The sequence below is a fragment of the Grammomys surdaster genome, unplaced genomic scaffold (genome assembly GCF_004785775.1).
Source record: "Grammomys surdaster isolate TR1022 unplaced genomic scaffold, NIH_TR_1.0 171, whole genome shotgun sequence".
Lineage (NCBI taxonomy): Eukaryota > Metazoa > Chordata > Mammalia > Rodentia > Muridae > Grammomys > Grammomys surdaster.
The window spans coordinates 2,834,055-2,857,253 of NW_021604619.1; the positions used below are offsets into that span (position 1 = coordinate 2,834,055).

Below are 23,199 nucleotides of genomic sequence, written 5' to 3' on the forward strand. Positions count from 1 at the left end.
TTAGAGGCTGAGGAATATGACTAAGCAACACAATATATATATATATATATATATATATAAAATCTTTGGGGCACATCCCTAAAGATTAAATAGCCATTGTATGCATCATCATCAGATCACCTATTTAACGCAGACAATTATTTGAATGTCTTTTTCCTTCATACATGTGTATGCATTGTTTTCTTCTGTTAAGTGTTAAAGGAAAGGCTCTGACTACATCAGTGTAACATGCCTGCCCTCTAGTGTCTACACAGAGAATGGTATATACATTCTTTGAAATTGATTCTTCTTAAAATCATGAAAACTTTCTGGCAGCACGGTCATTGATATTTCAGAAAGTTGTGTAGTTGCTAGGTAGTAGGTGTAGTCAAGAGACCCACAGGCTGGACAAGGCATAGTAAGGTCTCTTCAGACCCTGGTCTTCTGCCTTCCCTTCCTGAAACAGCTACGGATGGTATGTAAACAAATTAGCACGGCCATAGTCTAATACAGCTATTTTTGTATAAATACAATTTGGCTTGTGGGCTGAGGTTGGCCTAATCTGTGCTATCTGCTTAGCCCCCTGGTCTTTGGACTTTGACGTCTTTTGTGAGCATGGTCATTTTTTCCTGGTCTTGGTTTCATTTTAAGACAGATTTGACATATCTCAGTGGAACATTCTTACTGACAAAGTGCATGAGAACCACCTTTCCTATGTAATTAGATGCGGCCTATATTTTAAAACTAACAAAGAAAAAAAATATCACCTTAACCTTTAACTGTCTCTAGTGTGAGGGGATATACAAGTCTCTGCTCCAGGAGTGGTTCTGACAGCCTTACCTATAGGTGCTGTGGATGAAGGAAAGCCTTTCTCCCATGAGAGGAAATGGATAACCACCTACTTCATCTCAACTGACAGTTGGATAAGAGCCTATGGGATAATTTATTGGAAATAACACATTTCTACTTAACTTCAGCCTTGAGATGCATAAATTCAAAGATAATCATTCTCCCTTAAACCTTGCTAATGGTTTGCCCTCTAACACTGCTTTTGTGGAGGGTGTGAGGTAAGGACACACGGAAGAACGAGATGTCTGTAAAATTGGTTCCGCCACCTACCTTAATTTCAAAATATGCGAGATGTGTAATAATAATACCACTTAATATGTCCCGGTCATTACAATGAGATGTATGTAATTAGATCACTAATATAGGAAAAAGACTGAAAACCTTAGAAAAAAACCAGGTGTACCACCACCTACGACAGTATGTAATTGGATATGAAGATTTGGCTTTTGGCTTCTCGAGCGACAAAGAAAGCAGAGACTGAATAAGGATCCCTGTAATGAGACTGGACAAGTGAAGGCGGGTGCTTTTACACTGTTTTCTTAGTAATAGGATGGAACACTGTTGATGCAAAGGGACACATGCAACAGAACTCCTCACTGCCGTGCTCCACCTCAGAATGTGTGCCCTACTGAGCACACGTGACAGAACAGACACATCTGCAAGGTGTCTGTGGTGAAACTCATGTTGGGGTTTTGTAGGGAGCATGGTGTGATCTTTGAAGAGACACTAATAAATAATATCCAATAATTGAGACAGTCCCCATTTAACGGACAGAACTTAATGGTAACAAACACCAACATTCCATTTTGTCGATGATGGATGAGCTTTCTTAGAGTCTTTCTTTCTTTTTCACTGATTCTAATGGTTCACAAATGGTTGAATTAGAACTTAAAACTGTTTGTCTTGAAAACCCGTGTTTTTAACTTCTTAGCCATGATTTTTTTTTTTTTTTTTGTATGTGGATCACTGTGAGGAACTAGGGAGGCTGTTAGCTTCTCTTGTCAGGAGAAAGACGATGTAAGCCATAAAACCAGCACAGCACCCGTGACATTGAATCTTCAGTAGGCAAGGCACAGAGTCAGGTGAAATTAACGTTAATAATACAGCTAGTCACAGACTTAATATAGTTAACCTCAGGTTTTTCCACTTTATGATGACATGGAAATCAAACATATTTGGTAGAAACTTAACTTAGAAATTCTGAATTTTGATCTTTTTATGAAATTAACAATACAAGATCTGATGCTCTCCCCTAATGCCAGGAAGCACAGAGTTGGCCATCCACTCACAAGTAGAAAGACTTGGTTACTCTGTGGTGTGCTGGGTCATTAAGTCCTGATGTTTGGCAGGTTGGATGCATTTTTTACTTAACTATGTTTTCAACATAACCACACTGTAAACTGAGGGATGTCTGTGCAGTTTATGTGACTCACAAGGTTCAAAATACTATCACATCAAGTAATAAGTCTAAAGTTCATTAATAAAACTTCTTATACATTTTCCTTGCGAAACCTTCCAATTCCAGCTTAATTTTACACTTACAGTTCGCCTCAGTTTGGGCCAGCCACATTTCAGTATTCAGTAGGCATAGATGGGTAGAGGGCGCCGTGCTGCAAATGTGAAAGACACACACTGAACACACTTTCTGCCTTTGATTTCTATGAAAGCCACACCCACTAATGGGGTTTCCTCATCTCATCATCATGGGCCACCTCCAAAGGCATTTGCTAAGCGTCTTGCTTGCACACTGCTAGGCTGTGCGGGTCTAGTGTCTTCTGCTACTCTATTAGCAGCGTTTGTTCACATGTGTGGGCTTTTTGTCTGTTTCAGGTGATCCAGGCCCTGCCAGCTATGGGAAAAATGGCCGAGATGGAGAGCAAGGTCCCCCAGGAGTGGCAGGAATTCCTGGTGTGCCTGGACCCCCAGGACCCCCAGGCCCTCCTGGTTTCTGTGAGCCAGCCTCTTGTACCCTGCAGTCTGGTCAAAGAGCATTTAGCAAAGGGCCTGACAAGTGAAAACCTTAGCGTTATAAACTCCTACACAAACCATGCCTGGTAAAGGAGCATGGGGGAGAAGCGACATCCAACACTGGGCAAAGACTAAAAGGTTTCACTTCCGACATCATTCCACAAGTGCTACTTGACAATCAGATTTAGAGCAACTGGTGCTATTCAGTAAGTCTTGTTCCTTGTCCAGGGAAGAAAGACAGGGGAGTCATCAGACAAAAGTCAAATTCAATTTCTCTTTAGCCAAATTTATATAAATCCTCTTCCCAGGATTTTGAACTTTAGTGTGCTATATATGAATATGTGTTGTGGGCCACTGTGCCAACAACAACAACAAAAACAACAACAACAAACTGTTCACTTTACCTCAGTTGCTGTCATTATTTTCATTTCAATTAAGATATTGATCTCAGATTATTAATTCAGTTATATCGAATACTGCTAGGATACTAAGGAACAAAACCCACTACATTCAATAAAACTGGTGCTTAAAATCTTCATCAGGGCCATGTCCCAGAAGTGGTCTCTATCCATTGCAGGGTGGTTTTCATCTTTACTCTGAATTTGTGAATAGCATGTACTGCACCCAAACCCATTTGTATTCTAAGATCCACGTGAAAACAAAGAAGCGATATTCTGCCATGCATATGTTTTATGGCTGACATTATTTATTTTAAAAATTTGAGGTAACTTGTCTGGTTGTACCAAAGAAGAAATAAACATGGTTTCATAATCTTTTGTATGTTCTAAAATAAGTAGTCATGTTAAATGTTAATTGAACATTACATGTTAATTGAATGTTACATGTTAATAGAACTGGTTTCGATTCATTAAATTTTTGACTTATTGCTACTTTTAAGAATGTATTTATTTTACTGGTTTATTCTATCTGGAGAAATCAGAAGAGTTTCTACTTGTTCACAGGGTTATCCTATGACTGTGTATGTGTGTGTATATGAGTGTGTATGTGTGTGTGTGTGCATGTGTGCTAGTCTTGCTTGGTCTGTAGGTTAGGAACCACACTTTCATTTCAGAGGACGTTAGTGCCTCTGCGGAGCCTCACTGATGCAAAAATCACCTCCCTCTCACCACTTTTAAATAATTTTTATAAAGCAGTTCTTTTAAAAATTTAGATAGTTTGGGATTACATTATTGTAATTAAGTAGCTGTGTATAATATATATTAATTAAATCATGGCAATATCTATTTCCATTTCTTCAATTATTATTCTATGTGTTGGGAATTATATAGTTTACTCATTTTGAAATTCATCATAGCTGGCTTCCAGTATAGAGGTAACCAGTAGTTGCCATCCTATGTCAAAGGTAATCCCTCCAGTCTGGGCTTTGTGCCCTTGTATTAAACTTCCTGTTCTGTTTCCTGTTCCCCCACCCTGACTCTCTAGTGACCACTGTCCCACTCTGGTTTCCACAAAACAGCAAGAACATGTGACATTTGTCTTTCCGTGTCACACGATGATCTCTATTCCCAGCCGTATCTTTGTCAATGGACACCATTGGTTTTATGGCAGAATATACAAAGATACCATTTTTAGTTGATTCATTGAAGGACACATATGTTGATCCCATAGTTTGGCTATTTCATAGTGCTGTAATAGACGTGGAGCATTTATTACTAATAGCCAGGGATTTCTTGTTGTTAAAAAATTTAATCTTCTTTGGATATATATATATATAGTGTGTGTGTGTGTGTGTGTGTGTAGTGTGTACAGACATACAGATTTTTATGGCATTTGTACTTACAGTTTTTTTTTTAATTTTTTGAATCTCCACAATGTTTTTCATAATGACTTTATTACAATCCCACTGCCAGTCTTTAGGGGACTTTTCTTTTCTCCAATACTTGCTAGTATTTGTTATTTTTGTCTTTTATGATAGCCATTGAAGTGGAGTTGGATTGTGGCTTGTTTTTATATTCCCTAGCCATTATTAACATTGCATTTTTGCTTTCATGTCCCCATTGGCTATTCAGACGTCTTGACATCTTTTGAGAAGTATCTATATTCTTTGACAATTTTAATGAACCCTAATTCTTTAAATTGGATACTTTTGCTGCTCAGTTGACTTTCTTATACATCCCAGATTTCATTCACTTACTGGAGAAACAATTTGCACATACAAATAGAAATGTAAGAAATAAAATCATCCCTATTTGTAGGTGTTTTAATTTTATGCTTAAAAGACTCAAGAGAGTCCATGAGAAAATTCGTAGAACCAATGAGCCCCTTCAGCAAAGCAGCAGAACACAAAGTAAGTAGGTTTCTAACTCACTGATAATGAACACACACTTTTTCCTTTTTCCTTTTTCTGAGGAAAAACTTAGGAAAATAAGCTTTATCTATAGCTTCAAAATATTTTTTAAATACCTAGGAATAATCCTTATCAAAGGTGTGGAAACCATTTACAATGAAAATGCCAAGACACTGAAGAAAAAAAAATGAAGGAACACTAGAAAATGGAAAACCTTTCCATGCTTATGGATGGGCAAAAGCAGTGTAGTGGAAATAGCTTTGCTACCAGAACTGAGTCATAGATACAGGGTGATCCCTTAAAGAAAACCTCCAGTAACATTCTCCCTAGGACTAGAAAAAAATTAAAATCTATATGGATCCATGAAGAAATACAAATATTTAAACTAATCCCAAGCAAGAAGAGTAATGGTGGGGACACTTGAGTCCCTAATTCTGATTCCTCCTAGAGATGACAGTAGCAAAGTCAGCATGGTACTGTCACAAAACAGCACACACTTGTATGGGATACAACAAAAGGCACAGGATTAAACCCAGACACTCTTGGTTTTTTCTTTGACAAAGATACCAAAACCACCCACGGGTGAAAAGTTAGCCCTTTTGGTGAATAATACTGGAAAAGATGTTTAGCCATGTGCAGTTCCTCTCTCCAAAAATGTGCAAAAATCAAATCAGAATAGATCAACTATGTTTAGAACTGAAAATTTAAAACTGTTCCAATACATTATAGCGAAGAGACGATAAGAAATAGGAGTATAGGAAACTTTCTAAAAGGAACTGCAATAGCTCAAGAAATAAAGTCAAGAATTGACAGATTGAATTACCTGAAATTAAGAAAGCTTTGGAAAAGCAAAGGCAACAATCACTGCAGTGAAAAGATAGCCTACAGCATAAGAGAAAATCTTTGCAAACTGTATAACTGACAGAGCATTAATATCTAGAATATGTAAAGAATTCAAACAAATAATACCAAAAACCCCAGTCAACCAGTCAACCAACCAACTAACCAACCAACCAACCAACCAACCAACCAACCAACCAATCAACATACTGTTGAAATGAATTGACAGTTTTCAAAAGATATTTTGAGATATTGATAGAATAGAGAGAGAACAGGTTTATGCAAATAGTGGTAAAGTACTTGAGTGGTCAGGAACTATCTAATCACAAAAGATGACTATAAACACGTGAGGACCATTGTGGGAGAGAGCGCAGAAATATTTTAATTACTAGAAGCAGTGGGTGACTAGAAAGAAATACTTGTCTAGACACAACAGCAGCCGCACATGTGAACCCAGCTGTCGTGATTGGTATACAGGAGACCCGGGCAAGTTCAACCTAGAGAAACTAGCATGGAGAGGGGTTGTGGGCACAAGAATCCCACCCCTAGCTGAAGAGCTATGAGAGAGGGAGAGTCAGTTTTCTTTAAGGGAGTGGTCCCTGGCAGGTTGACCACATACCAGTGAATGGCCATAAACTCAAGTGTAGACAGGTAGCACAGATTGTATTTGATGAGTTTTTAAAAACTGCAGACAAAATGTTGGGTGAGTAGTGAGGACTTGGGAGAGGGGAGGTGTATATGCTGAAAATACATTGTACACAATTCACAAAGAATTAAAAAAATGAAGAATGTTCAACAAGTTTAGTAGTAAGGGAAATGCAAATTAACTACATGAAAATTCCCTGCCTCCTAGTTATAAAACAACAACAATAACAACCCAGCAGCAAATTCTATCCAGGATGTGAGGAGAGGGTGAACTTTTAGACACTGTTGACACTAATGTAAATTATGTTAGCCACTGTGGAATTCAGTATAGTAGTATCTCTAACACCTAAACATAGAACAACCATGTGACCCGCCTTTTGTACTCCTGGCTGTATACCCAAAGGATTCTATGCCAACGTATTGCAGAGATACCTACATATCCTTTTTGATAAGCAGCCATATTCACAATTAAATTATGGAATCTGACTAGGTGTTCACCAACAGGTGAAGAAATAATGAAAATGAAATGCCCCTCCCCCCAAACAATGGAATTCTATTGATGGATAAAGAACTCAACAATGTCATTTCCTGGAAAATGGATAGAATAGGAGGTCATCACATTAACTAATGTAAATGAGAGGCAGAAATAAAAGGTATCATATTTTCTCTCCTTTGGATCCTAGAAGTTTTTATATTGCATAAATTAATTTATATATAGTCATATGTATATATTCATATGTATGTATATTCATATGGGTATATTCATATGACAGGAAAGCAAGAGGGTAACCATACACAAGCAGGTGGAGAATAAAGAGGACTAAAGAGAGGAAATGGTAAGGGTGGATATGTCATCACATGCCTGAGAAAGGTTGTTCATGTAAAACCAAACACCAAGCACAGTGAATACACTCCAGTTAAAAAAAACTGGGCAATGTCTTTTGTTCTACCTCTGGGTGGAGTGTTCTGTAAATGTCTGTTGGGTCCAATGTCAGTTCAGACATTTTTGCTTTACAAACTTTCTGTCTAAATGATCTGTCCATTCACCCTCCCATATTGGTGTATTAGAGCCCACCCCTCTTTTTAAGAAGACTATATATTTTTTCTTTTAAAAACCTTTTCATTCATATATATATGTTTATATATATATGAAACATTTATATTATTTTATTTATTTAATGTATGAGTGCTCTGCTGCATATATATTCATAGGCCAGAAGAGGGCATCAGATCTGTTTATAGATGGTTGTAAGCCACCATGTGTTTGCTTGAGAATTGAACTCAGGACCTCTGGAAGAGCAGCCAATGCTCTTAACCTCTGAGCTGTCTCACTAGTCCTAAGAAGGCTATATTCTTAACAATGAGGTATTTCTTGAGTACCTCACTACTGTTCGCATCAACACATTGGCTTGCTATGCCATCAACATATACTTGAACTATCAACCAGACCTAATATACTTATATCCCATTGGGCATGCTAGACTTGTCCCATATAGAGACCAATAGGCCCTCATTTAGTTTATGAAACTCAGATCAAAGAGAGTTAAGTTCTAATGGTATGTTTATGTCAAATTTCCATGTGAATTTTTTATATACGAATTATTTGGTTAAATCAAATATGAAATGTGTATGGGATTTCTTTACATTGCTTTTAGCATGCAGCTCTGTGCATCTTAAAGAAAAAGGTCCCATCTTGGCTACACAGATTCGTGCTGTGCTGCTTATCTAGATTAAAAGGATGTCCTTCTTCCTGTTTGGAAGATAGCTTTTAGAAATGGAGACATCTTGACTGCATAGGGGTTGATGTCAAAAGTATCCCCTCTCCTGGAAAAAGACATCGGGATGGCTATGGCCCTCATGCCTCACTGGACGACAGGGGGACTGGAGCCATTACAAGATCCCCTTCAATTACTAGAGGTCAGGCCTCCACAAGATTAGATTCGCCATGGCCCTTCTATACTTAGAGAAGGGAGGAGATGTCAGGGGCAGCCCTGCTTATACACCGAAGGCCTAAAATCAGCCATAGGCCCAAAATCAGCAATAGGCCTGTCATACATGTATACTAACACCAAGTCTTGGGTCTCAGTGGAAAAACATGGAAACAGATGGCTATAAGCTATTGTAAACGGGCAGTTTTTGTGACAATTTACCAGCCTGAGTAGTCATAGACCTTGTAAATAGGTAGCCTTGGCAGACAATACCAACTTAGATAAGGACAAGTGAATCATAGGCGGAGTCATAGTGACCTATCCCCTGAACCCTCACCCAGCCGATACCCTGTTCTGAAAAATATCTGTATTCCCCCTGATCACCCATGCTCCAGTGTCATCCCCTTCCCCATGTCCTGTCTTTTTGTGTTTATAACTCCTGTGTGAATGAGTATAAATTACAATTGCAAAAAATAAATAAAAAAATATGTATATGAAATAAAACATGGATGCTTGGATTTAAAAAAAAGAAGAAAAAAAAGAAATGGAGGCATCTATTATGACTCTCTATGGCACATTAGGTAAAAATGGTATATACTTCCTAGAAAAGAGTTGTGACACATACTAAAACGGGCAAAGCAATAATCTTTTCATCAAAGTGCTTTTATTTTAATCGGAGTGACCTAATCAAATACAGAAAAAGAAAAATTAAGTAATTAAACATGTTCCTCACTTCTATAATATCATATTCATAAGAAATTAAAAAAATTTCAAATATCAGTTCACCCAACTGTTATACAAACCTGATGCATATCTAGGCTTTACAACGAGCTCCATAGAAACAGTAAGTAACATTGGGAACAGCCGCTTACAGAAGCTTATGCAAAACTTGCACATTCCAAATGATAAGAACAACTCATGGTACATTTCAGTTAAATAAAACAGTTTACAGATGCACTGATTCTTGACGAAAACCTTGCAAACAAACATGCCTAGTGAACTCTCTCTGTGAAAGACAGCTCTGAACACAGGCAGACCTGGTATACATCCATAGCGAAGCAGAGAGCTCCATATCTTTTACGTAGTTTTAAAAGTTGGATAGTGTCCACCTGAGAACTTGCCAAGAGGGGAATGTGTAGGTAATTAAAGTTGCTCAGACACTCACATAATAATCAAAAGCAAATGATTTCTGACTTATTTCTACTCACTGCTCCCACAGCGGTATGATTTGATCCTCATTCCAAATAGCCAACAGGTTGGTTAAGGAGTATGGAAATCATTTTGCAGTCTGAGCACACAAATTCACTGATGAGATTAGGTGATTGTCTTCTGTCTGTCAGTCAGAAGAGCACAAAAGAGTAGCTGTATCATTAGGTGACTGACTTGAAATACTTTCCATTTCATGCTGGTTAAACCAATATTTCAAGCCTTAAACATTATTAGATCTGACCCAAAGTGTGCTTAATATAAGTCCCTGCTTCTATATTATTTAATTTTGGAGATGTTATAGTGTTTCTGAGGTATAAAATCCAGGTTTAAAATTAACCAGTAGAGGTGGAAAATCATTCATGACACAAATAATTCTGAATATCAAGGGGATTGCTTTTAAATATGTTGATGATCCTGGGGAAAAAAGTTCAAAAATTGTTACCGAGGAATAATGTTAGTAAGTTATTTACTTTGGTACAAATGAAAATGGTCCTAAACAATCTTAAAACTACAAGATAATATTTGTGCTTAAGTCTTGTAGGCTGTCATTTTATGTAGTAAAATACTTTCCAAGTGTGTACTAAAGTTTTTAAAAATAAACCTTTGAGGCTGATGATGCTAAACAGTAATATATGCTGGCTCAGTATATATTAAATAAATTGGATGATTGTAATACTGTATATGACATATATATACATATACATATACTCAAATTGTATTTAGAATGTTATCCGAAGAAGTGTACCTGGTTTGATAGATTTGGTTATTGGACTCTGTCTGGGAAATATTTGTAGTCTTAATAAATGGCAATTAATACTAACTTTCTGTTCACCAAGATTTTATATACTGCCTTTCACTCCACATTCATAACTGAAGAGAACAAACGGGGGACAACTGACTCTGAGAAACTTTTTGGGATCTGTGTCTTCTTATTTAAGTCTATTTGGAGGTGTTTTTATTTGTTCTCCAAGTTCACAGTTGCCGAAGAGAAGATAATAATATCCCTTAGAGAGCACCCACTTAATTTATCGTAAGGAAATATGAAGTTAAGAATAGTCAAGAACTATTAAAGTCATTAGCTAGTCCTTATAGACATACAAAGCCACTGGTATATTTTGACATAATTAATTTCTGTTAAAAAACACACTGTATTTAAATACTTTATTGGCACACTGATAAATGTGTGGTATTATATGAGGAAAATTACTTGTGATGCTTCTTAGCTTTCTCAGAGTTTCTCCAGCAAAGAGTCTAAGTAGATTTTATTCTCTGTAGGCTCCCTCTGGCTTCTGGTGTTGTTTATAATTCTCATCTGAAATATACTGGTCAATATACTGGTCTTTTCATGAGCTGCCAGGAAGGTAGGTTATAAGTTCAAACTGTGAGTACTTGGAATAGACCGGTCTCAGGCTCCCTGGATGCTCTGGGGTGTGCTCTTGGTGTGAGACTGATCATGAAGCTTATTCGCTGTGGCTATGACTTAGGAGAATAGAACCATTGTGGAGCTTCAGCTGCTGAGAAGGGCTTAAGTGTAGACAGTGTTAAGAATTGCACCTTAGCGTTCCCTGATTTAGAGTCGATTCCTTTATTGCTGAGAGAGGTAACACATTCACAGCACAGGTTAAAGCTAGAGGAGCTACCGCCTGCAAGCATGTATGCACCGGGGTTTATAATAAACTGAGTAGCATTCTGCTTAATGTAAGTGTAATAAAAATCAAACCTTAAGTAGCTGATGAGGTAAGATAGTGAACAAACCAAATAGATAAAAAAAATACAACCCCCAAATGTAACTTTTGATATAAATAGTTATTCTGGAGCACAATCGGAATTTAAATTCACCCAAAGTATTTATCCTCCCAATAAGCCTTAAGTACCACAGCAAAATAAAAAGTTGTATGATTGCATCTTTATGCTCATTGTTGAAGAAGTTGACTTCTTGAGTGACACCACATATCACTACTGGAATTGATCTCGAAAGGTTTGCCATGTAGATGTTCTTAGCTTTGTCTTGTCTTCTGGATAATTATTTTCTTGCTGGATCTACTTATCTGCCCTAGTGTTCTCTGTGTCCTCTTGGAGCTGAGGTCAATTCAACCCAAACGATGAGGTTGTCTACATGATTTTGCTCAGTGAAATGTTGATACGATAGCTCTAGCTACATTAGCAAGTAGAAATAGAAATAACCTCTTTTCCTGCCTCCTGTAAGATTGAACAAATCGAATACAACAAATGCTACCATACCCACTGGCTGACGAATGAATGTAAGTGGCTGATATGACATTGATGCACATGACTTAATGCACAGAGTTAATAATGATTAAACTCTGCTGGGAATCTCCTCATATCTCTGAGAGAAGAGGAATAAACCGGCTGGGTAGAGAGTGCATTCCCTGCTATGAAGCCAGGATAGAAAACACCATGAGGATTTACGAAGTAGATGAGTATAGACAAGTAGGAAAATAACTTAAGAGCAAGGACAAAGATCCGCACTGTTCAACTCTTCCAATGGTCATCCAAATAACCTCAGCATCATTGGACTTAATTCTGACTTGAATAGAATTACCAACGCTAGAAAAAAGACGGCATTAAAAGAAAACAGAAAAATGGAATTTTGAAAACCACTGTTCCTACTTATTTTTTTCTTTAAAAATAGTGCCGTGTTTCTAGAAAAAATAGACATTGTTCAAATTTAATAAGTGAATTTTATCTAGCACAATTAAGAGTTTAGACATCCTGTAATACATACATTGTCTACTTCTTGTGGTAAGCTAAGTGGTTTTCGTTTGTCGAAAGAATATCTGTCCTGTCTGCAAGGGAGGATGAACACCCAGGTGTGTGCTGGTGTGTGCACATTAGTTACTTAAATACAAGAGTAGCATAGGACAACCTTATAGCAGATTTGCATATAATGTACGGATGTATACATAGTCAATAAATAAAAGTGAAACAATCAATAAACCGAAAGTTATTGTGCCTGCCTTAGAAAGATACTGAAAACTTGGAAAACACCAATTAGTAAAATGAAATACAATTTACAAAAAAATATTTACAAAACAACAACCAAAAAGTGCAAAGGCCAATGTCTGATTTAGTTGTCCACCAGAATTTTCCAGGCTTTAGGCTTCTGTGAATCTGTTCAGTTCTGAACAAATTGCCTCAAACGCCATCTTGTGGACAAAAGGAGGTATATCATAAGTTTCTCAGAAGTGCGAGAAGCTGCAGAAACAGATGAGCCAAATCACAACTAATGTCTAAGACATAGTCATGGAAATTGCTTTATAAGCAATTGCTGAACATCAAATGATAATTTATGTAGGCAGTATATCATCAAATAATTCCTTAGGCAAAAATTTAATTTCCAACTATATCATTAAATCAAGAATAAACGTATACAAGGCTGAAGTCATTAAACAGCTCTGATTAAGGTAAGAAGTTGAAGAACTTAAGACTGACTGTGCTTCCACTGTGGTTAGGAATAACGGGCAATGTCTTCAGTTGGATAGAGCAATGCAAACATGCATTGGCCACTCTCATTCTCACTCTAAACGCAAAGCAGATCTTAACTGAGGACAGATCTTCTCTACATAAGAAGATTCTACCTAAAATTACTAACTGATCAGGCGTAAAATTTAGGACTTGAATTCAGACATCCTCGTCTATGGAAAAGAAAATAGTTTTAACATTGTCGCCATGGCCTGTAATTATTTTGTATTTAAAGCATATCTGAAGCACAAAATGAGAGAAAATTGGTAATTATTTTCCTTTGCTATAAATAACATCAGAAACAAATGGTTATTTAGAGGGATATTCCTTATGCTACTTTGGGGACCAAATTACCCTGTTTGTTTTCATGAAGGGGTTGAGAACCTGTCAATCTCTTTGTTGTGATAGGTAGACCAAGTGTTCCTTAAAGTCCTTTGTTACAGACAGAGCTGAAACAGAAGGAAAAAAATCTGAAGATTGATGACAGTAGATTGAGGGTTTGTGCCGTATAATCCAGTCCCACCTCTCTGGTTATGTCAGATTCAGTCACATGTCCCAATTTTTAAAAATGAGCTTGAATCACTGTGACAGGCCACTTTTCAACATGTATCATGCGACATTCTAGCTCTTACACTCTTCAAGTCATGGGAACAAATCTAAATCCTTGAAACAGGAATAAGCCAGTATACATTCACAAAAATTAGAAAAAGGAGGAGTAATAACTATCCAATTTGTAAGAAAGGATTCTTTCCTGTGGAACTAAACTGAATATAATTTACAAGACAAGAAAATGAGTTGCTTCTTTGTATCAATTGACCAACCGCCCCCCAAAAAACCCAAATACATTAATCACCCGTACACCAGCCAAATATTCATGAAAATATTAAAATTATAAAATAAAGTTTTGAATAAGCCAAAACACAAAAGGATAAAAACCTGTCAATTAATATGAAAAACAACCTTTGAAAACATAGAAAAGTCTTTGCTATACAGCAATTTCAAGTAAATTAATATGTGTCAGGTAAAGTGTATGTCTTCAGAAAATTCAACAAATTAGAAGCTCAAAATATACACATAGCACCAACTTTTCACCTTATGTACATTTTGGGAGGGCTAGATTATCACTTGCCTATGAGGACGCATATGCAAACACTTGCATACTCAACTGTGTGGTAAGTTTAAAACACAGCACCATTGTAGGTATTGCATACGAAAGAAAACAAAGGAATATGCAATTTTACGTCTAAAACATTGGAAATAAATAAAGTAGACTTGAAAAAATAAATAAACTTGGATCGAAATATACAGCAAAACTCAATATGGAATACCTAAAAAGTTATTTTATGCACAGCCATGTTGACAAGTACCGGGCCAGCAGCTCATCTGTTTATAATAAAACCAGTTCAAATCATGGGTGCATTTAAACAAACTCTGCCTTATGTCAGGCATGCTTCCCAGGAAAACATCGTTCACAGCTTTTCCCACTTTCAGTGGGTTGCTTTTCTAAACCCATTGTCTTTTCTCAATGAACAGGCCAAAAGATCCTCTTATCCTGTGCTCTTTGATGCGCATGACTGAAGAGCTCTTGTGGTGTGCGCTCAGCTTCCGTGGTACTCAACAGCTAAATCGCAGCAACGCCCTTACGGCTTGTGCTCGATAGATAGTCTAGGAAATCGGTTATTTCCCACCCAAGGTTTCTCCAAGCAATGAATAGGTAGGGAGTAAAAAGAAACTTTCAGCCAAGACCGCTGGGTCTTTGCTTCCTTTCAGAGCATGTTTCTTTCTTTCCTCCAGGTTGGATGATGCCACCCAGCCCGGTGATGCTTTCTAGGCAACCACTCCACTGAGAAGCTAAATCCTTCACCCCTGAGCATATGGGTTTGAAGCACGTAGTGACTTTCGGGTAGAATCTCTTGGCTTTCCTCTGCTGAGCCAGACCTTTCGATGGTTTCTGAGAAAACAATCTCCTTAGGAGCCTGAGGGCTTCACGTACTCAACAAGCCTTTGTTCACGCTTCACCCGACGAGTACTCCTCTTTTCCAGCCATTACAAATCCTGTGCTTTTTTCTCTGATGGTTTCTGGGGGTCAGAAAGTCAGAAAAACTAGTGCATAAAATTGCACGAAGGTCTTGCCAACCTGCTAAAGCTTGCCAAGTACCAAAGACAGCCTGGAGCCTTCTTCACCAAGCACCTCTTTGGGAAAACCACTTTTAGTTCACTACAGGAGACTCACAGACATGGGCATAGGGTGATGTTGGCCCTTCATTTTTTCATGTAGTGTATGTTTGTGCCAATGAGGAGCGCTCTGAACTGAGCTCATCGCTAGGAAGTACAAACACATTTCAGTAGTTAGCTATGATGATTTTGGGAACTCCCTGACAAAGAGTCTCCCATAGATTTTTTTTTTTTAATAAGTTAAAAGTGAATCTCTTATTGCATATTTTTTTCTGTATAAATCGAATGAATGTAGGATGGTATAAGACTTCTTGTAAAAAATCAGTCCTAAGACAGTCAACAGCAGTAATGGACTACATCAATCTCAAAAGAGCAGAAAGAAAATCATAAGCAATGATATAGTAATTTTAAATACGAAGAAAATAAGCAAGATAAATTAGAAAAGTTAAAATTCAGGAATCAAAAGCTAGTCCTGTTGACGAGTCCACAAAGTGTATGTCGTCTGTGTACCAAATCATCTCGTGATTTCTTCCGAAGAACCTGTGACAGGCTCGCTTGCATTTTTCTCATGAAGCAGTAGAACTCAGAGCCACCAGAAAGCAGAACATATGGAACGAAGTTGGCAAACATCTGAAAATACTGATCCGCAATTACTGTCAGAATAGGACTCAGATGGTTGCTTTGGATGTCTGCCCTGCATCAGAAAAATAAAATAAAGCGGTCCAAAACTCGTAAGCCTTGAGAGCGCGGCTGTGAAGCCCTCGTTGTCGGCTCAAGTGGCATGGAGATATCACCAGACACTCTTTGTCTTCCTCTGTTTTTTTCACTTCCCACCTGCCTGCTGATGGGCAGGAGGCACAGGATAGAGGCAATCTTCTGGATTACATCTTCCACTGGGTCCTGGGGGTCCTTGAGGCCCCGGGGCACCTGGCGAGCCCGGCAGACCCACTGCTAAGGAAATAAAACACACCATAAGATTTTGGGTCAAATGCGATCCTGTCTGCTTCTCTCTCTCCTTCAGTTGAATGTGTAAGGTCCACAGGGGACAAAATGCCTATCCGGAGAAGACTGCATCCACAGAGATAATATGTCTGTTACCTGAAGATCCAGGAAGACCCGGACTCCCTGGCAGCCCAATTCCAGGTTCACCTCTTTCTCCCTTCTGACCTCGGTGGCCTGGACGAGAGACAAACACAAAAGGAGGCGTGAAAGGAGGAGTGTCCCGCACTGACATGCACGTGAAAGTACTGCTTCCCGAGTCCTGCTGTTAACGTCATTTCTTCACTCGTCATGAATTAGTATCCACTCACATTTATGCATTACACACAGAAGTAGATTGCGCCCGATAAAGCATGGAGAACCGGGTAATCACGCAGCTAATCTATTATGTTAAAGCAAACCACGATTTTGATAGTCAGATTTATTTTAAAAAATAATAAAAATCAACTTCTGGAAAATACTTCTTAAGTACTTTGGGAATTTCTCGATCTCATCTCTCCTAGCATAGCTAAAATGTCTGATCCTTAGCCTTGAAATGTCTTAGAAAAGCATTTTGTGTTTTTAATCTTACACCGATTTGATCCAAATGTGTGTTCTGCTGATATTGTGATTATGAGTTGCTTGTTCCTTTATTTCATTTAATTAGTTATTTATAAAACATTTAGTTCATTTAATTATTACACTAAAGCCTATATTTGTATGCTGTCTGTTCTCATACACAACAAAACTCTTTCAGTGTATGTCTTTCCCATTATGTGTACCTAGCTCCCCATCAGAATTTCTGTTGAAGAGGGCTCATACATTTATCATAACCATATAAGAGAAGATATGGATAATGTATTTAAGTATTATATGTAGTGTCAATATCTCACTATCTAAAGCTTGGTTTGCTAAAAGTTTACCTACCAGTGTGTATCTGAAGGTTCTCTGTGCTTTACTGTGCCTAACCTTGTATTTATGTTTTATGTATGATAAATGTGAACTGGATAATTAATATATGGTAATATAATTTATATGTCATCATCAGCATGAACTCAATAAACAGTTGTAGCTTCTGCAGACATTGCATTCGTATGGCCATATGCTTCGCGGCAGCCCTCCCCCCCCCCCCCCATACAGTGTGTTCAGCTTCTCTTGTTTTCCTCCACAAACTGGCTGCTGAGCCCTTTGGACATTTTGACTTATAATCATGTCCTATTTCCAAAGGCTCCCAAATGCTAACTTTTTTTTGGATAGGTCAGAACTATCCAAGAACTATCAACTATACCATGGGCCACTGGATTAAAAAAAAAAAAAAGGTTTTCCTGGATTTAGAACTGATGATATCTAAACTTTAAAACCTCAAGAAGAAGAACAGTGACTCCCATTACTATTAAAATTGATAGTGTGTACGTAGTCTCCCCCTCCTCTTCCTCCTCCTCCTTCTCTTCTTGGTTTTCTTCTATCAAGTCTACATGTAGGTTCTTTCTGAAATGACCAGGGTTTATATGTGTAGCATCCGTTTCTCCAAGTTTCCACCAACTTTCTTTTGAAAACATCAACTACATTTTATAAAATATTCTTCTGCAAAGCCTCACCCAAGAAGGTTCACTTCATTAAGAAAGTTCATCATCATTTACATAGGACAGCTAAGCTGGGTTATGACTTTTGGGTCCATTGCTCTTGAGCTGTGGCAATCGGGCCCCATGTTGCAGACCCCTTCTTGGAGAGACAGAACTCTGAGCGGTGCTTTCTCTCTGCACAGTGGGAAGGCCACAGTAACAGCCTAGCATGAGGGCTAAAATAAAAATTCTATAGAAATGCTTTTGACTTCTAACAAGACATCAGTCATCACCCTCTTGGGAGTCTAGGAGAATGCAAACAAAATGGCCTCCTTAGAGTCCTCCCTAATGAGCTCTCACTGTCCTTTAAGAAGACTGGGTTGTTGGAAGAATATCCATCATTTTTCATTAGTAAGTCTTTGTAGGAGAATGGCCTCCTTTGGGCACATTTCTGATGGCCTCATATCAATTCCTTCCTCGCCTCCACAATCTCCTGCTTGCAGAATAAACACAGGACACTTCACAAGGTCTTTGGTTTTTTTTTTTATACCCTTCTTTAAATATATGAAGAGAGTGAAGGTGACACAAAGACCTCTTTCCTGGTGCATATTTAAATTAAAATCGATTTCTTTCCTGACAGGTAATATTAAAAACTCATGCATCTTTTAGGTGAGTTCTCACCGGACACAGTTCCCAAGTGGCCAGTGTACCCTGGGACATAGCTCAGCAGGCACATTTCCTGCCCCATTCTGTGCCGTGGTTTGTGCTTCACCCTTTTGTCAGACTCAAATGTTGTGAGACGTGATGAAGAGGGGTAATCCAGTCAACAGCAATTGAGGCTGACATGGATGCCTTTTTCCTTCTTTTTAAACAGAAGGAAGAAGCGCATTAGAATCATATACATGGCTTCATCCTCTGAGAACTTCATATTTACTTATTACCAGAGAAAACCCTTCAATTTCTAATGCCCACCCAGAGAAGCAGCAAAAATCCAATAGCAGCTGCCACCTTCTCGCCTGCTGGCCCTTCTTCTCCCTCTTTCCCTCCTTCTCCCTCTTTTTCTTCCTCTCCCTCCTCCTCTTCCCTCCTCTCCTTCCTCTCCCTGCTCTCCCTCCTCCCTCCCCTTCTTCTTTCTTTTCTCCCATGAGATTTCTTTGTGTCTTTTAGGGGTATCAGTACAGTATAACTATAGGCAAAATTCTTTTAAAATGAGTCTCATTTTTTGTAAGCCATAATTTCTGCTGTGTTTCTGGAAACTTTAATATTACAAGAGTTGAAGTGTCAATCAATGGCTTGTAGTCAAGATATATTCACTGTCAGAAATCCGACGGGGGAACCAAAGGCTGAGGCAACTCCTTCTAAGTATGTTTGTTGTAAGAAGATACTCTGGCGGAACAGAAGTTTTGTCCATTTTAATAGAACTTGTTTTAAGAAAACTGGAAACCATGTGGAGAATTCCTTCAAACTCAAGAATCAAACCTCAGATCTCCCTTATAAATAATAGTCTGTGTTGAACACATAGCAGTGGGCTAACTCCACAGAAATCCCTTGCAAAGGGGGAGGTCATCCTTTGATCAGCTGACTCAGCAGTAAATATAAGCCTTGTTTTTCAAAGACCTCACTAATATTGTTGACTTAGAATGGTCTCTGGCTGAGAACCTCCATGATGGACCTTCCCAACACTTGGGATGTTGCCTGGAGCTAGGAGCTTATGTGGGAAAGGTGACTTCGGTCTGAACTCTGTTTTACCAAATCACCGCAATTTTCCATTTTATATATTCTCTTGGAGTACCAGGATCTGAAGGATCCATCCAACGTTTTCTACTGGTATCAGCAGGGTTTATTCTTCATGTGGTTAGAACATCACATCTTCAGATGGCTTTTAAAGGCCTTTCCAGTTCTTACACACCCTGACTTCAAAAGAGACCCAATGAATAAAAGGTAATAAGCACGTTCTGAATAGATGTATATACACACACATGCTTCCCTTCCTTCAACTGTGAGTCAAATCTCCTGACCTAAGACAAACTGAAGATGGGTATTTAAGAAAACTACAGTGCTGCTTTTGGCTATTTTGTACGTTCTTTTTTCTTCCGCCCTTTTTCACCACTCTTCTTCCACCCTATCAACCCTCTAACATTACTCAGGAGCGAAAAAAAGGCTAGAAGGAGATGACAATATTGTTAGGCAACTTCCTGCTGCTTAAGGGCATCGAGTTCCTTGAGGCAAGGTTTGATCTTCACAATCAGGGTAGCTAATCTCTTTTTCTCATCTCTTCATGCATGACTACTTAACAAACTGCAACAAACCACAACCAACAGCATCCACCCACCAAGCAGACCCCTCTGTTGAGGATCTAGCATTTATATATCCTCTGAAAAGTCCCCAGAATTCCAACCATCCCACACTTGCAGAAACTATCTGCAGCATGCAAAACCAGCTAAACCATGCTCCTGTTAGAGCATGAGACAAATCATAATCACCTGCTGTGAAGCAGCCCCCTATCCCCACACCTGGAATTAAAATGAAAATATATTCCCACAATCAAAATCTCAAAATCTCTCTCTCTCTCTCTCTCTCTCTCTCTCTCTCTCTCTCTCTCTCTCTCTCTCTGTATGTGTGTGTGTGTGTGTGTGTGTGTTTAAGAAACCAGATTCTCACTACACTTCAGTGATCTTGCAGCTGAGCATAGAGGCCAGCCAGGTCTTAATGCTGATTTCCTATTGATTCCCTATTTAACTTTGTGTGACTTACATCTTTCACAATAATCAGGTACAGTATGTTTTCCTTTATTGGGCATTTGGAGGTCAGGAAGAGGGATTTATGGTAGCTACTCCCTCCAGCCTGTCCACTGTGGAATGAAAACTGTACCTGGACAACCCTATAGTGACAAGAACAACCCAAGGCAGTAATGATCTTTGTAGGAGAGTAAAGCACCTTGCTCAGGTGGCTAAGAGTGGATCTTCAACCCTTAACCACAAATCTACACCTGTGCTGAAGTTCCCATCAGTCTTCAGTCACCATTCTATGTAAGCACTAACCCCTAGCCTCCTGACAGCATGGCCCATTGAGACAAAATTGTTCTCATCTTCTGGTCACTTAGTTGAGCATATTAGGTCTTTCTCTACTGCCTTGCTTTGGACTAACTGTCTTCTTTCTTGGGGCTCCAACCATGACAGGTTAAGTATTCCAAACAACAACTTCCTTCCTTATAAAGCCTTCCATAGCTGACAGTGCTTGTTGCCCTGGAAGCAGTCTACTGCTCCCGCATCTTCATACTGCCTCCAAATGCCCAGAGACTACTGCCTCTGGTAAGTTGAGGGACTCAAGCTAAAGTGTCTAAAATACTAAGACCTCCCATCTCCTCCACAGGCCAGCAGAGCACTGTGTCTAAATGGGAACTATTATGGATTTCAGCCAGAATCTGGAAACCCACTTGCTGGTGTCTGGGATTCATCTTCTTCATGGCATGGGTCCATGTGGATTTTCTAGTGTCTGCTTTCCTGTTCCTGTCATGTATAAGAATGGGGAATGTGGTAAAGGGGGAAGTACTGTCTGTCCTCACGTGGATTCCATGCACAGATGATAATTAAAAATGGTTTCTGTAGTAGAATTTCATTCAACTCCAACAAGGTAAACTTCCCAGAATGCTTAGGGATAACTTTGGTGGTACCAAGGGTGGCTATGCCTGTAGCTTCTCTAACCTTGTTTTTATGATTCATATTCAGTAAATTTGGCATTTCTCGGTCAGAATTCATGAATCATCTAAACACAGGTCTATCTAGTCAGTATGCAGATCGCTAACCATATTTTTTTTTTTTTAGCAGAACAGCTGTATCAGAATAACTGAATGAAGCAAAACTTAAGAGCATTTGTCTTCTCCAGTTGTCATCATTATTTTCTTTGCCAACCTAAGTTTGGATTTAAAGTCTTTAGAAGTCATACAAAGTGTCCTTTAAAGTTCAAAGGCTATTGTAGTTATCTGTCCAAGACCTACCCAAGATCAGGCTATCCAAAAATTTCAGCAAAGATGGTGTAGACTGTCCCTAGGCCCTACCCTTTATATGGGAACTATTGGCAGTGGCTACTTGCTGGGGAAGAGGGACTCTCTCTTAATGGAGGATGTGGCCACTTAGTAGGCTTTCCATGTTCCAGTGAAACCACTGGATGCACTACATCTGTGTGCGTATGGTAGCACCAACCGGACTTAGTGACTTATTTATTTATTTATTTATTTATTTATTTATTTTAAAAAAGAGAGGGATTTGGGAGGACCCATGTTGAGGGGACATTGGAATAGTTAGATGGGGAAGTGAGTAAATATAATAATATTGCACTGTATTCATGTATGAAGTTCTCAGAAATAAAAACAAATTAAAAGATTACGTTTATACTTTAAAAGTTACTATCTGTAAAGTTCTACTTTAGCATCAGTCTCAACTTCCCCAATTAGGTGTTAGTCCCAAATGACTATTTGTAGCAGAGTTGCCCAAGGCTCTTTTTTTTTTTCCATTTTCTTTAGGACTCTCAGATGAGGAATCTCACCTAACAGTAAGATGGCTACAGAAAGGACTCTAGGATTCCTCTGTGACAATGATAGAGAAGCAGACAGCATGATTATCATTCTGGATATCATGAAAATGAACTCAGTGTAGCAAGCATATCTGTTTTAAATTTGAAGTAGTAATAATTAACATTTATCACTAGAAAATAAAATATTTAAAAGATAGTTCACAACATCACACACATACACACACACACACATGCTTTACTTGCAATTAGAATATTATAAATATTGAAGATTATGGCAAGCACATATTACACTTGCAATAGCCTTACCTTGGGGCCCTGGATCTCCTGGGGGTCCAGGTAACCCGTCCTTCCCTGGTGGGCCAGGCCTCCCATGAGCTTGAGCAGACAACATTGCTGCTGGCAGCTTAAGCTGGGATAGAAACACAGCCATCCTCTCTTCATTTATGAAAGAAAAAATACATCATGTGATGGAAGTGTCTTTATGTTAAAGCATTTCCAAACATTTTGAAAAACTTCAATTTATAACTGAAGCACATATTCCATTCCAACTGGTTTGCCTGCTGTGTTTTTTGATAAAATATATAGAATAAATTGCATGGAGTTGTTTAAAGACAGAAGCAGAACAACTGGGTCATTCAAAGGGTTTAGAAATTACCAGTGTTCCTGGAACCCAGCAGTGGGTTAGCCAGAACACTTGTCTAATTAACTTCCAGTTATGACTTGTGGAGAATTTTTTTAAAGA

At 38.5% G+C, this 23,199-nt stretch overlaps 2 protein-coding genes across 3 annotated transcripts in view; one reads left to right on the forward strand and one right to left on the reverse strand.

The window, feature by feature from the left end:
* Positions 1-2,843, forward strand: part of Col9a1 (collagen type IX alpha 1 chain) — a 78,754-nt gene extending 75,911 nt beyond the window's left edge. For both annotated transcript variants that reach the window (XM_028767242.1, XM_028767243.1), the window contains one exon: positions 2,659-2,843. In XM_028767242.1, coding sequence (XP_028623075.1) covers positions 2,659-2,843 — 185 coding nt within the window. The remainder of the gene's footprint in view (positions 1-2,658) is intronic.
* Positions 2,844-16,207: 13,364 nt separating this feature from the next.
* The window catches only part of Col19a1 (collagen type XIX alpha 1 chain), a 298,384-nt gene continuing 291,392 nt past the window's right edge, over positions 16,208-23,199 (reverse strand). Inside the window, exons 48-50 of the mRNA XM_028767241.1 lie at positions 22,764-22,892; positions 16,483-16,560; positions 16,208-16,335 (exon numbers count right to left, since the gene is read on the reverse strand). Coding sequence (XP_028623074.1) covers positions 16,208-16,335; positions 16,483-16,560; positions 22,764-22,892 — 335 coding nt within the window. The remainder of the gene's footprint in view (positions 16,336-16,482; positions 16,561-22,763; positions 22,893-23,199) is intronic.